Source organism: Barbatula barbatula, assembly GCF_947034865.1.
Source record: "Barbatula barbatula genome assembly, chromosome: 3".
NCBI lineage: Eukaryota > Metazoa > Chordata > Actinopteri > Cypriniformes > Nemacheilidae > Barbatula > Barbatula barbatula.
The window spans coordinates 7,380,859-7,396,713 of record NC_136764.1 but is presented as its reverse complement, the minus strand read 5'-3'; the positions used below and the strand labels follow the sequence as shown (position 1 = coordinate 7,396,713).

The 15,855-nt window shown below is 37.8% G+C and overlaps 1 protein-coding gene across 2 annotated transcripts; it reads right to left on the bottom strand.

Moving 5' to 3' along the window:
* Nucleotides 1-209: 209 nt before the first annotated feature.
* On the bottom strand, nucleotides 210-15,854 carry ahrrb (aryl-hydrocarbon receptor repressor b). Of its 2 annotated transcripts, XM_079451668.1 has the most exons (9): nucleotides 15,729-15,854; nucleotides 15,471-15,569; nucleotides 15,095-15,276; nucleotides 7,879-7,976; nucleotides 7,631-7,720; nucleotides 5,302-5,425; nucleotides 4,731-4,864; nucleotides 4,261-4,445; nucleotides 210-1,445 (listed from the first exon to the last, which is right to left on the bottom strand). In XM_079451668.1, exons 2-9 carry the CDS (start codon nucleotides 15,530-15,532, stop codon nucleotides 506-508), a joined length of 1,815 nt encoding a protein of 604 aa, XP_079307794.1. In that variant the 5' UTR covers nucleotides 15,533-15,569; nucleotides 15,729-15,854; the 3' UTR covers nucleotides 210-505. The 2 variants fall into 2 exon arrangements, with proteins under 2 accessions (XP_079307794.1, XP_079307795.1); XM_079451669.1 differs by lacking the exons at nucleotides 15,095-15,276; nucleotides 15,471-15,569; nucleotides 15,729-15,854 and adding an exon at nucleotides 14,088-14,119.
* Between the last annotated feature and the right edge of the window lies 1 nt (nucleotide 15,855).

Below are 15,855 nucleotides of genomic sequence, written 5' to 3'. Positions count from 1 at the left end.
TGTCCTATGTTATTAATAAGTTATATTCGGCCAAAATTGATAAACGTCGAGTTTTTGAATAGGCCATTTAAAAGATGTGTTATTTAGAAAACACAGAAACATTGACTAAGGTCAACAGCTATTTTTTAATAAATGATCAACTAAATCATTCACACCCGTTAGTAACTTCGAAAACTTAATACGGGATAAAAAAATAACGACCAAGCGACAGGAGTACAAATTCTTGTTTATGCAAAAAGTGATTAAATCCAAAATCATACAAACGTTAACTGGATTAGTTTCTCTGTATACAGTTGTGTTTTTATTTTTGTGACCTCTATCTGTTATCCCTGTAAAAAGTATTTCCAAATAACCATAAAAGTGTATATACCACATTAACTGGCAACTCTGCAATGACATCACTAGGGCCCAAAATGGAAATATCCTTACAAAACCTCAAGGCAATGTTATCTTTGTCATAAAGGAGCAGAAACCCTGAGCATTTGCATTCAATTTAACAGCCTTTTCACTGCATGTAAACATATGGGTTTGCTTTGTGTAGTGCAGTGTTCACTGTGCAGTTTGGGGTGATGTGTCTTTGCACGTGCCCTTGACTAAAATCACGACAATTGTCAGACCAGGGCGGAGAGTCGAGAGGTTCCCGTTTGATCGTGTGTAACACACCGTGACTCCTGAACTCATAATTCATCCGGACATCCTGCTGCATGTAGCTTTTATGATCCGCAAACACACATCCATCCTGACCGACACTCAAAGCGTCACAATAGTTCAGACTTTTGTTCAGGACACACTTAAGAGGTTTGCCGACTCCTGCGCAGAGATGCTTGTGTTGCCCGTTGAAGTGAGGGCTAACGTCAGCTTTGCCTCTTTGACATGAGCTGTAGCTGTCACACCATTCGGCTTCGGTTTTTACCTGTGGATACTCCGAGAACGTCATACTTTGGCGCCAATGTGTGCCGTATGCATTACACCCGTTTTCAGAGTCCGAATCTTGTTCGGTTTTAATTGCGGTTTCAGGGAGAATCATGGTATTATAACATTCATTCTCCATATTATTTCTTCTCTCGCCCTTCACATCAACACAATAACTCTCCACCCCATTGTGACCACTGAGCCTGTGTGCATCTGCACTGTAACCAGTTTGTAATTTTCCAGTATGGGTGTTTTTGTAGAGGCCGTCAGGGTGGTAGATTCTGCCAGGCCCTGTGCGTGAGGCGACAGGACATTGGGTGTTCCAGGGAACGTCCAGAACCTGATGTCTAGGGCCGCCCAGAGAGGAAACACAGAAGTTGAGAGGCTGCTCTTGGGTTTTACAGCCTTCTCCTCTGTGTCTCCTATTGGCCAGGATTGACCTGGAACTGTCATGACAGAAAGTGCTTGACCAGTTAAAACGCAGCATCTCTTCGCTGTCAGATGAGCCACGGGACACGCAGATCCTCTTATCACTGCAAAGTCAAAAATTACATTGATTAAAATTACAATATCTACAGTTACCCCAATTATAATTTAGGGTGAGGCTTGTTTGTGTACCCACTACCCAGTACACAGCATAACATTTCTTAAAGTTACAGTTGAGTTAAAAATAATAATACTCCTTTTCTACACAGCGGTGCATTATTTTTGTAAAAATGCATTCGCAGTTGTAATCTTTAAACAAAAACAGCTTGAATCCCCCTCTCAACAACAATGTGACGTAATGCCTGAAAAAGGGGTTGGACTATTAGCCTACTGACTGTCCAATGGGTATCGTTGGTGTATCAGGCCAACTTACAATGACCCAAACAATTAGGGAAGGGCGACATGAAGTTACGCCCTACATTTATTTATTCAAGAATCCGTTTCATTCAGATGTAGGTCATGATATGGAAAAGACAATCGCAACTCATGTTTCATTGTGACCAGTGGCGGTTCTACATTGAATTGCACCCCGGGCGAGAACATCTTTGAGCGCCCCCCCCCCCCCTCGAAAAAACTAAATTATGTCATATTTTTCTTGACCTAAACTACAGTGGTACAAATTGAATTTGTCATTAAAATGTAATTGTACCACTGTAGTTGAGGTCAAGAAAAGTATACATGACATTGTTATAAAACAATTTGACAGAGTATTAACACTTAATGATATTTTACTGACATTCAATTTGTACCACTGGAAAAAAAGTGGTCAGAAAAAGATTCATGACAGTTATAATGGCCTCATGACAGCCAATGTCAAAACCAATATGACGGTTAACCCAGCTGTAGTGGCCTTAATTCATTTATCTTCTTATTGGTTATTTGTAATCACGTGTTTTGTTGTGTTCACTTCCGTTTCCTTTATATCCGGTGTGTTATATTGTTTGTCGTGGTTGGTAGGGGGTGAGCGATGGGATGGCCAACTTTCTGTTGACCGTACAAGTAAAATGTTTGTTCTGTCAAATAAAACAACTGTGACGCGTACAGAAGTGTCTCTAAGGCAATATGGTTAGATGCCGAAACACCAGCTAAGTAGTGTCTTACATTCAATTATTAATCTGCTATGTCATGTTTTTATGACAATTATGACAGGTTAAGATGTATTGGTTAATGTAAAGTTGTCAACAAAGACCTCAAACAAACAATATTTGCATTAAAAATGTCACAATTGAGCGAATGACACTTAATGACAGTTGTCATAAACATGCATAAAACCTTCATATTCATGACATGTGCGATGTAGCAAATAAATAGCAAAGGTTATATTCGTCTTAGAAACTAGCTACAGATTGAAAATTCTGTTTGCTCATTACGGGACCTTACGTTAACCCAACTGATGGAAATAAATAATAATAACTGAACTTGTAACAGTTTTGTTGCAAAGCACAATATTATGGTGAAATTAGATCTTATGTTTGTTGACTTAAAACCAAATTTGTTGTATAAGTGTTGATTGGTTACCTGCCCTGCGCGGGCCTCGAACCGGCATCCGTCCGAATGAGAGTCGGGCGCTCTAACGACTAGGCTAAACACCACTACAGTTAAAATTAGCTCTTCAGATGACAACATGGATACAGTAATCATAACACAGAGAGAACATTATAGTTGCATACCTTTATCTTTTCAGCATGCAGGGGCGCCAATTTGCCAATTCCCCACACAATGAATAAATGATAGATAATAGATAACCAATTTGCGGCGGCCCAGAGTTTTTTTTACTGCTTGTGCCGGTGCCGCCCCCCACGTGACATGAAAAAATGCCGCCCCGGGCGACTGCCCGGTTCGCCCGTGCCTAAAACCGCCACTGATTGTGACTTTAAACAGCATGCGAATAGTGGGATAGTACACTCAAAACTAAAGATTTATTCTGTCATCTAGTTCGAAACCTGTATATATGACTTTATTCTGTGGAACACAAATGAAGATATTTTGAGAAATGTCTCAGTGATTTTGTGTCCATAAGATGAAAGTCAAAGGGGGCCAATGTTGTTTGGTTACCAACATACTTCAAAATAACCTTTGTTTTCTCCAGAAGTCATACAGATTTAAAATGACTTTACGGTGGATGAATGATTACAGTAAGTAAAATGTTTTTTCGAGTGCACTGTATTTTAGTAGGAGACTAACAATTTTGTACATTGCAATGCTACCATAATTTTCCATTTAAAGGGATAGTCCACCCAAATAAAAACATCTGTTATGAATTACCCCAACCCCAAAGTTGTTCCAAACCTGTATACATTTCTTTGTTCTGTTGAAAACAAAGCTAGATATTTGGAAAAATGTTAGGAACTGACACTTCTTGGACACCATTGACTACCACAGTAGGAAATATTTAAATGGTCAAAGGTACCCCCGTAGCGGTTTGCTTTCCTAAATGCTTCATATCTCAATATATGTTCAACAGAACAACAAAAAAATATTTTTTTATCGTTTTAATACTATGGTAGTCAATGAAGTCCCAGAAATATCAGTTGCTTATAAAGTTTAAATTTACACAATTTATAATTTTTTCCTTTTATCTTTTGTAACAAGACATCGCTCTTTCTACAGTCTTTCCAATGCCCGCATTATCTCTTCCCTGCGTCAACATGAGAAAATACATGGTCACAACCGCAGACATATTTTTGTACTGTGGGGGCCACCGTCGTGTTTCGGAAAGAAATATTCATTGCAAATCTATAATACAACACTACTGGCCGCTGTAAATCAAAAACTGCGCCTGTATGAGCTCACAAAAAAAGCTGAGACAAAAGGAAAGAGAGAGAGAGAGAAAGAGAGAGAGAGAGAGGCGGGGGGAGAGACCTGCTTGTAGCGATTTTGTGTTTGCTTTTCATCATCATACTCTTGACTCCGAGATCAGTGACGGAGGGCAGGACAACAGGAACAACCACACAGAACAGGGCGAGCCGGGGTTGCAACAGAACTCTAGCGTCCGTCGTTCTCTTCTGACCCTGCAGGAACTTCAGTCTGCCATGAAACTGCATGCGCTACAGTAGAAAAGAGTAAAACAGTTGTATGCCAGATCAATGATACTCACTCACAAGGACATATTGCCCTAAAATGCTGAAGTTGTCATAGTTTGTGCATGAAAGGGTATTTAAAAGGTTATTTCAAGACCTGGAGAGGGCAACTGCCAATGGTCAACTACTACAGCTTTTTATTAAGGTTTATTTGGTTCACCAAACTGTGATAATGTTGATGTATGCATTAAATAAAAAAGATCAGAAAATGATTCGGGTCTGATCTGTTGTTTGTATGATGCCACAACTGACCTGGAAGCCTGAGGTGCTGTCCAGCAGGCAGCGTACTCTTGCAACAAAGCACCGTGTGAGAAAGGGCGACAGGTCTGGAAGGACCCCATCCATCTCCTGAGGGCTGAACAGATGACCAATCGCAACATTCTCACCTGCAACAACACGTGAGATGAAAAAAAACGGTTATTGATCTTAAAGCAGATGCACATTTTCAAAGGAGTATATGAAAAGATTAAGATGCAAAACCCACCAAAAGCCGCCTCTGTCGAAAATGACATTACGATGTTTAGTGAACATTCTAAATCTTCCTATGTAGGCCTTTGTATAATTTAGGTTTGATTGTTCTCCTCCACCTATTTAAAAACATGGTAACATCTTCTTTTGTTTAATGTTAAAGAGCATTTAGCTAAAATGAAGCAGGTTTTGAGAAACATATTTTATTTGGGGTGAATGAACCCTTAGAGGTACTCGGAGAGGTTTCACCTTACAATATAGCACATTAAAGTCAGAAACATCCATGCAAGTAAACTGAATGTAATTAGGATCAGTGAATACAGTGTCACACAGGGTTAATGGTAAGTATACACACCCGCGTCTCGGGCGGTTTGAGGGTCCGACCGGCTGGGGTTCATGGCCCAGTGGAGCTGTCTCCAAAACTCCTGCCGCTCCTCCACATGGATATAATCAAAGACGTTCTGGTGCATCACGTCCGTCTGCCAAAGAGAGTCACGCACAACAACACAAAAGCAAAAAGTGTTTACTTCAGAAGTGCCTCGGCTCTCGCACCAGTGTGAGCTTTCCGTTTGCCCGCTATAATGACATACGCACACAAATGAATGAATCTGACCTTTGCTTCAAAATATCTCAACGTCACTTGATTAGATACAGGAACACCACCTAAAAGTAGCGATTTTACAAACGTCTTATCTTTAAATAAAATTATATTTTACGATAAAATAATAACATTACAAAATATAGTGTCTATAGGTAATGTGATGAACTTACACCTGTGTGAACATTTGAGATGTAAATAATGCAAAATATCAATGCAAAAAGAACAATGGTGGCTTCAAATCTTCAGGATATCGGAGGGGAAGAATTACAAATAAGAGGACAGAAAGAAAGGTTATCACATTTTGATAAAAGATGACAGAGATTATTTCTTTGGAATGAGCTGTGCAGATGAATCGTTCACAATAAGAACAGTAATGTTTATTAAAGTACACACTATCAACTGCAATTGCCTCAATAGCTTTTCATCTCTTTTAATATGATTTAATTCAGTTTTATATGAAACCACATTATAAACATTACTCCAAATTTTCCCTCTGGAGACTTCTTGTTAAAAATGACTTATTATTCATCTTTCTTGCGTATTTGCTGTATTGAGTTACGGTTAATAAAGCGCTCGGAATGGTAAAGCGGCCGTCTCATGAGCAGCATGTTTGTGTTGCGTGACACCACGGCTGCTTGCATGCGGACAGATGTGACTCCGATGCTGATGAAAAACAAAAGTCTGAAATGCCATCTGACGCCACCAAACCCACTGTTCATAAACCAACCGAAAATATTCAACCTTCCTTTAATTTTCCAGCTTGGGACATGCGAAGCTTTCCACCAGCCTTTCATGCCGAAGCGCGAGTATTCCATCACATTCTCCGCACACAGGAGGAATTTACACGCGATCTCACGCAACCTGCCAGGATCGTCCAGGTCCGATTTCACCCACCAATTAAGAATATATGAAATGTGCTTTGTGAATATTCATGGCAGTTATGCACATTCACTGCGATATATGCACACATTAATAATGGGAAATAGACACAAAAAGCAAAAAAACTCAAGAAAAATGATGATTTTGGATGAGTAAAGGAGCAAAACAATTATTTGGATTAGTAATGAATATAATATCCCGCTATCAAGAATTCGTACAGGGAATGTTAGCAAACCAAACAAATACATTTTTCATTACTTTTTTTATCTTATTATAAACCTGCATGAATTTCTTTCCTCTACAGAACCCAAAAGCTATTTTGAAGAATGTTTGTAACCAAACAATACTGACCGCCATTAACTGTATGGTCACAAAACCACTGACACATTTCTCAAAATATCTTATGCGTCCTTCAAAAGAAAAAGCAATAGGTTTTAAATGACTTGTTTTTTATTTGGGGTTGAACCGTCTCTTCATTGTGTGAAATGTGATCTGGAAATGTTTTCGTGAGATTCACTATTTAACACTTGCCAAGGAAACATTTAAAGACTATAAAACACTTCTAAAGAAAAATAGATGTGAATGAAAGGAACTATTTTTATATTTTGAGAGGTTGCACTCACACAGTGAAAATGGCCCTTTCTTGTACAACCACACATGATTTTGTGTTAAAATTTCTCTGACAGTGCTGTGACTACTGTGAAGAAACCAAATTGTTGAGTTAAGTTGATCCAAAAAAAATTATATTTCACATTTGGTTTAGGGGGGCTCCTCTTTACTAGTTTCAATCGTACGTTTGGTTGCGATTAACATTATAGGAATTTAAACTAATAAACAAGCTTCAAGAATGGCCACGAATTCCTGTGAACTACATTTAGTCTGCAATTCACTGCACTGTGAAATGACAAAGCTGTGCAATGACATATTGAACCAAAAGTGAGGACAAGATAACAAGCACTTATGAGTAGTTCACCTTCAAAATGAGAATTCTGTCATCATTTACCTGCCCTCTTGTCATTTCATCCTGTATGACTTTCTTTCTTATGCAGAACACAAAAGAAGATTTTGAAAATTGTTGGCAACAGAACAACACCTCAAAATATCTTCTTTGTGTCCTGCAGAAGAAAGTCAGTCAAACAGGATGTAAATGATGACCCAATTTTCACTTTGAAGGTTAACTATACTTTAAAAGGAAAACTGGTACCTGGTGAAATCCAAGGTAATCGACGATACTGGACGACGCGTAGAAAATGATCCCATCTGTACTGACGACCAGAGCGAATCCAGTCAGAGACTATAGGAGACATGCGATTGAATTAAAACAGCTTGATGTGACGCATGCAAATATAAAGATGGAATGTTTGTGATGGCAAATGAAGTTCAGTTATAAAAATAAAGAGAAATAAGAAGTTATAAATTGTTTAAAGCTATACAGATGGCCATTGCAGTCACCTGTAGAAGAAGATCGCTGTCTATCACATTAGACAGAAGCTCCTTGCTGTGGTCCTGGTTTGACGCATCCCTGCTGTGATTTTCTTTCTCTTGGACCGCTGTAAGAAAAAAAAAACAAATGAGAAAGAAAGACAGAAGTGTGTGAGGGAGGGGATCATCATGGATATATCAAACCTTCTGAAAGAAAACTTTTTTGAAGCTACTATCATTTCAACCGTTTCCATTCGTCATCTGCTCTTAGTCAAGCAGATCCATTTCAAATGTGTTTTTCAGTTTCACGACTGGTCGAGAATGACCACAGACTAACTTCAGGAATGTGCTCCGGTCTTTCTTGTGGCCCATCTTTCCAAAAGCAGTGAGATAAAATCATACAAAACTATTCCGTGCCAGCTTTTTGAGACATCTTAAGTGAAAGACATGATCAAAGTGAACATAACCACAAACAGACACTGTAATGTTTACACTAGACAATATATCATACATCAACCAAATCTGCTTCAGATCATGATTAGTTTTCTTCAGCGGCCGTTGTGAATTTACACAATGTTCATTTTGTTTTATCATTTCATTATAAGGTTCTCCATAGCGCCCCCTGCACTCCGAACAACATGTTTGATGGAGCAAAGTGGAGATTTGAGCAATATCTAGCGGTGAGATTGCCAATTGCAACCAACTGTTGACTCCAAATAAAAAAATTAAACAATAGATTCTAAATTCTCAATTAAGTCAACATCAAACCATCCCTCATTGTATTCTTCAGATAAACACAAACAATAAATGTCATATTTAGATGTCTTCTAAAATAAGTCTTCTTACAAGCACACACTTGTTTTGTTTCACAAGACATTTAATAATGTGTGTAAAAGACATTTTATTTTTTAATATAAAATTTGTTTGCGAATTTCCTTTCTGGTGAACGATTCCTTTAAATGTTGACAGTCATTTAGTACTTTCATACAAACTATGCCATTAACTAATGCACTATAATGTAATAAAACCTGACTCAAAGACAGAATTCTTTAATAAGCCGTGACGGTACAAGTCTACACACATCATGTAAAATTGACTGGTGACGATGACCTGCCATCCTGATTTATATTCGACTCTCCATCAAACCCACACATTTGATTCGCACAGAAACAGACCTGCCTTAGACAGACATCTCTCTCTCTCTCTCGCCTCTAAGGGCTCATTCTCCATTCACTTCACATCTACTGCCAAAAAAATCCAACTCTGCAGGTGGATGGGCTACTTTTCACAAACTATCTTCCCACACGGCAGAAAATGATTTTAATAAGCAGCCCATTTCACCGCTGGGTTGTTTTGATGAGGGGATGGAAATAAAAACCAGATTTGCTCTTGACAACTGAGGTTACATTTATGAGCAGATGTGAGTTTATGCGCCGGCTATATAACACAGCGCAGAATGGATTCTCTGGCTCTTTTCTCCCAGTTTCTTTTAACAAACAAACAAGTTAATTTGATGGTATTATCTACATACATACCTGACTTTGAACCACTCAATATATTTCATAAGCTTTGGAGGTTTATGAGTGCAAAATCACTTAACAACTTTCCTTCAAATACTAAAAGACCTTTTATAACGTTTTCCTTTAACATTCCTTATCAAGGAGTACAACTTCTCAACTATACTTCACAAAAAAGCATTTTAATCTATGTGTGCTTTTCAGAATAAATGGATTCTGTTAAAAGCACTCAACCTTGAAAACTTTAAGGGATTTTTTCCCAAAATACTATTCAGAGAAGAGAGAATGTTGAATAAAGGCATTCTGTCATGACTCACAAGAAAGAGGTTGTCTGACAGTAGACTCATTTGTGCATTGCTGGACATCTGAAGGACAGATTTTCACTAGTGTCTCTGAGGTCAGGGTCTGGTGTACTACAGTCACGCAAATCCACTTTAACTGCACGCTCTTAAAGGGCCAGCGCTCCATTTAAACAAACGCTAAAGGTCTGTGAAACCTGCGGCCATCTCTTTACTGTGTATGACTTAAATTGCCATGTCATTCCTTATTAACCGACAGTTGTTCTTTAAGCTGCGTAGCAAACCTGAAAACACAAAGTTTATATGAATGAGAACAGAAAATAAAGGGTTTGCCAAAAAACATCAGAAGTTATTACAGTTGTCACGCAACAGAACAGAGTTTTAAGACAGACTCCTTTATGACGTACAGTATCTGGGTCATTGACCAGTTCTTTGCACGACATTGCGTGCGACGAACCGTCTTAAGTTTGCCAACAAATACGGACCCCATAAATGTTCTTACTGTGGGGGTTTGACGTTAACAATAAATATTTCAGCTGTTCAGAAACAGATTTTTGTTGTTGCTCCTAGCCTTCGTGTCAACAAAAGACGCGTTAAATGGCTGGGTGACAATACGCAAAGCACTTTTCTAAATGGATCATGTGTGCACAACTTAAATAAAGATCAAAGATGGATTTGTCTAGGGGATAAATATGAGCAGGAATTCTCAAATAAGTGAGGGAGGAAAATTCTCTGCCTCATGCTAAAACAGATGTTAGGATACACACAGACACACACACACACACACAATGCTGGATGCTTGGATCATCCATCAGTTTTCAGCACACATGATGAAAACAAACAGAAGAATGTTTCCAGCACAGAAGACATGAGATGGAATTTCCCTGATCCGCACGCAAGCAGCCGAGGGTCTGCGGAGAGAAAACTAAACATGATACTGGAAGCTCAATGGCGACAGACTTTAAACCAGAGCCAACATGATTTCCTAACGGAGACCGATCCTTACTGCTGCCGCCAGCGCTGTGTTCAAATATTGACAAATATATCAATTCGACTCATTATTATGGATAAAGAAAGGGATAGGGAACATTTTGTTGTTTCTCCTTCATTGGATAAGTTTAAAGTTGGGAAAATCTCACTTCTAGCTTCTAAAGCAGAAAACAAGCACTTTGAGAGATCTCAATTAACCAATTTCACATCTTCTAATAGTAAACTCTCTGAGCTATTTACTATTATATCATATTTTTGTACTTACAATTACTATAACCTGACCCAGGATGCACGCACGGATTCTGAAGATTAAATGAATATTAAGTAACTTTATATGAATTAATAACATTCAGAAAGACTATTAAAGGGACCCTCTGCTGAAAAACTAAAATTCTGTCATGAATTACCGGCCCACAAGTCGTTTGCTTATCCATTTATCTTCAGAACGCAAATTAAGATCGTTTTGAAGAGGTCCGTCTCTGGAGGAGTCAGAAAGCTCCCAGAAGTCTTCAAAAACTATCTTAATTTGTTGTCTGAAGATAAACGGTCCTAGGTGAGTAATTCATGACAGAATTTATATTTTTCGGCAGAGGGTGCATTTAATATTGAACACCAAACTGCTGTGCATTTTCTATGTAAAGAGCACAAATTCAAAGCATTTTCCTGTCCTCTTTTGATTGAGAGGATATTTTGGCCCCGATCATCGGCTGTTTTTAAACTATCTGCCGATAGCCGATATTATGAAAGTTGATTTTAATGACAGTTACCGATTATTGGCTAATATATTTGTGGATATCTAATTCTTATCACTGTTAAAGGAATGGGTCTCCACCCCAAAAAAAATAACTTATTGATTTTCCATAGTAGGAATAAAAATGACTAGGGCCAAGTCAATGGGCAACTGTTTAATTGTTAAATTGCTGTAGATTATACATTTTTTATTGAATTGTATCATAACTGTGAAATTTAAATAATAATATAAAAAGTAAAACAAGTAAATTATTCAAAAAGCTTCAAGTAAAATGTTTTGCAGGAGAACTTTGCTATAGGACCGAACTAAAATATATCACTGAAATATCGTTTTTAATCGCTTTAAATTACCAATTTAAATCAAAGCCGTTTCCTTGGACTTCTATGGGGAAGAAACGCGTTTCGTTTCATTTAATAATGACTCGTTCTTTTAACAGCAGTTAGTGTTTATGGAAAGGCTTGACAGAAATCGCCTACAGTAAAGTATAGATAGGAAATGAAGCATTACGTTTGGCCATCCAAAGTGAATTGTGAGTGATATAAATAGAAGCATCACGTTTTCTCAGCATCCCTCTCTTTTACAGTTTTCTCATAGAATGCAGACAAGGCCAAACTGCTGTCACGCAAACTTTCCCCAGGAGTCAGTGGGGCATCCATTACCCACAACCCCCTTCTCCTCATCTGCCTCTGGATCTGAATTACTCCCTCATGTGTGTTCTAACCCACAAAATGTTGTTATGGAGTAAATACAGCTTGAATTTACAATCTATAAAAATTCAGCAAATCACCTTGAGCGTTTCTTTCCTTTCGGTGCATTTCATGTGACTGACAAAAGTAAGAGTTTAAAAAAATTACGGACACACATAACTGATCAAAACAGTAAAGCTATTCAGTGCCATAACACAAACATCAGAATCCTTCAGATGTTGCTCCTTCAACAACTTAACCTCAGATATTGGCAGCAATCTTTCAACTTTAAATTTGAAAAAGAATTTACTACTCATGTAGCTCTTTCGTTTCTTTGTGAAATATTAAATAATCACACATTGCGTTACCTACATTTTGCCTCAGATCTTTCTACAAATAATTTTTAGCATAGATAAAAACAGAAACAATTCATAATATACGGTAAAGAGTAATAAAGCACAATATCATAATTTAGTTATGATGAGTTCATAATAAATCTGGCTTTCGTTTGCATATTTCTGTATTGTAATATGTAAGCACAAAGTCTTTAACATCTTGTTACATTGTGGTGTACTTAGTTTTGCGCCTTCAGTGAAGGTAACGTATGGGATTTTTTTGATGATCTATGGACCGAAATACAATATAACATACGTACGTATTGAACAGAAATAGTTTATTCTAAGGGAATACAAACATAACTATCTACATACGAATCAGGCCTACAGACATTGAATTTGCCATTTTGCTTTTGTACAGTAGCCCTAAACGGACAAACAACTGTACGAAGCGTGTTTCCTATTCCTCTGCCCTGCCGTACGTAGTCCGGTTAACTTATTCCTAACTGCTATCTTGCTGTCAGATCAAATGCCTTAAAAAGTGCTGCTATTTACAGTTAACTAGCTCCGCCTTCAAACGTGCTGTCCAATGCAAGCATGACATGCTTAAGTTTTATCACAACTTAGACGCAAATAATTATGTAAATGCATAAAATAAGTGAAGACATCGCTCTTTCGACAGTCTTTCTAATGTAGGGCTGGGCGATTAATCGAAACCGACATTAAGAAGCTCTAACCGACGTAATTTTTCAATGTTGGTTATTTCGATTACTTTCCCTTTAATATCCATGTCGACGCCTTTTCAGAGCAAAAGAGACTTAAATTCAATTTATTTGGGCATACACATATATATATATATATATACACACACACACACACACACACACATATATATATATATATATACACACACACACACACACACACACACATATATATATAAGCAAATACACAATCATGAAACGTATGTCTAAAGAAAGCTTATAATGTATTTTTAATGACCAGATTAAAATGGAAATAAAATATTCTGTGTTTATGTAATATGCGTGAAAGACAGGTAAATTGATACGAGACATTCTTCCAGGTCTAATCCCACTTAGTAATCACAAGACTGTCCAAAAATGTGCATATTGTGAGAAATAAAGATATACTGAAACACGTTTACATTATATTCTTCAAACAGACTGATGAGAATTAAGCTCCGTTTAACTATTAAAGCTCAGTTAAGAGCTCTCACGTGAAAGAAACAGACAGAATTTATGACGTCACGGCAGGACTGGTGTCTCCAAGCAGGGTCCTCAAGCGTGCGTACCCAATTTTTTACGACACATGCAGACAGATGAATTGCTGATTTGTGTTGCGTTTGTTCTCCTGTCTTAAGTGGCAGAGGAAATGTTTCCAAAAAATAACACAAAGATGTCTATAAACGAATGTTCAACAAATAACCATAAATACTTTGTATTTTCTTTGACTATCTAAAAACAATGTTTCATTAGAAAAATACACCTTTAGTTGGGAATATTTACACTACAAACATTGTCCGTGATCTACACGGGCAAAAAACTAAGAAAAATAAACAAACATTTTCTTTTGATTACGATTATTTTGTTTTTGTTTAAGAAATCGATTTATAGATTTTAGGCTAAATTGCCCAGCCCTACCCGCATGATCTCTTCCCTGCGTCAACATAAGACATGCTGTCTCAGCCGATGACATCTTTTTGTGGTGGCCGCAATCGTGTTTGAACAGAGAGTGGCTGCAACTCTCATACTCTCCACTACGAATTCCATTCTAGACCTTTAAATATCCTGTATTATATGTATTTAGAGTTATCTAAACTAAATACTGGTCATCAGATCCAAACTATAAGCGAGTCGGTGAAATCTAACCAAAGACATCCATACCAACAATGACTACTCAAACACAAAACAGCCCATAAATGCACAATGTAAAAAGTTTCTGTGGAAATTACAGTATTACTAGCAGCAGTTTGCCAGTAACTTACATTTATGTAATTTACGGGCAACAGTTTGTTCAAAGAGAAATTATCATTAAACATTAACAAGTCTATATCCTTAAAGAAAAAACTTTAAAATAACAGCCATTCTGGGACACAAAATTAGATAAAAAGGGATTTGGGAATGTTGATTTCTGCTTTACAGAATGCTTTGCAAGAGGTTGTTATTTTATTTCGTCTTCATGTTTAATTCGTTTATCTTTTAACAAACTGTTGCCAATAAATTTCATAAATCTACAGTGAGTTACTGTCAACTAGCTGCATAACTACAGCAAAAACTTTTACAGTGCACATCATACTTATCAAGAACTAACATTCTGGCTACACCTCTTTCTCCGCCATGACTCATAACATAACAGTTAAAATGGTCCAGATTACTCGGATTTGACAAGAGATGCTCAACCGCCCTCCTGCCTGCCAACTCGCCACACAAGCAACCCAGGCCAGAACTGATCCAGAATGACACTCGGAACTTACACCACCTTCACAACAAACAGCACGCTTACCAGAAAACAATCTCGAATACACATGAACTACACATTGACATATTCTAATAAAGCATTCAAAACATTACTGACTAGCTGAAATGCATTTTTTCTCTTAGTTTATAGGAATATTTTGATGAATCTGCAGTGAGAACATCGACTCTACCTTGAAAGAAGCTCTTCACTCGCAGGTAACTCACACTGAGTCTCAGCACTGACAGCTTATCCAGTTTGGAGATGACATCAGCACTGAAGGGAAGTAGGTTGGCCAGCCGGTCCAGTTCTGCGTTCAGACGGTCACGGTGTCTCTTAGACGGGTTCGATTTCTGCCCGGCTTTCTCTGGTTTGCTGCATCCACAAAGTATTCAATTAGACTCACACATCGAAGGTAATGTAGATGTCGACACTACATTTATGCTTGAATGCGCTGCAAGTCACTTTGGATAAAGGCATCAAAGTTGTTAACTTGTAAAAATAAAGAAAACCGTGTCAAAACTACTAGAAACTTCTCCAATAAGGCACTTTAAATATAAATACTCAGCTGTTTCTGAATGGGCTTTCTGCGTTTTCTTCCAGCATACATGCAGTCTCTAGGTGAGATCATCTTCCACCTGTCTCAAGATCTTAACACCGCTGTTTACCTGAAAAACAAAAACAGCAACCTGTTTGTTACTGTAGGGAACAAAACGAGGACGACACAAAATTGCAAATAACTATGCCACAAAACCACTGCTTTTTTTTTTAGACCAAAGAGAATTAAGATTAAAAATCCAACTGTAAGCAAAAAACGAAACACTCACAAGCTTCTGCAGAACTTCATTAGCCCAAGACAACGTTTGATCCGATTATATGGATGAAAGCATCCAGAATGGACAGAGGAAAAGTCAACTGTTCACGCGCGCGCTCTGTTGCTTTATATGCGCTCTG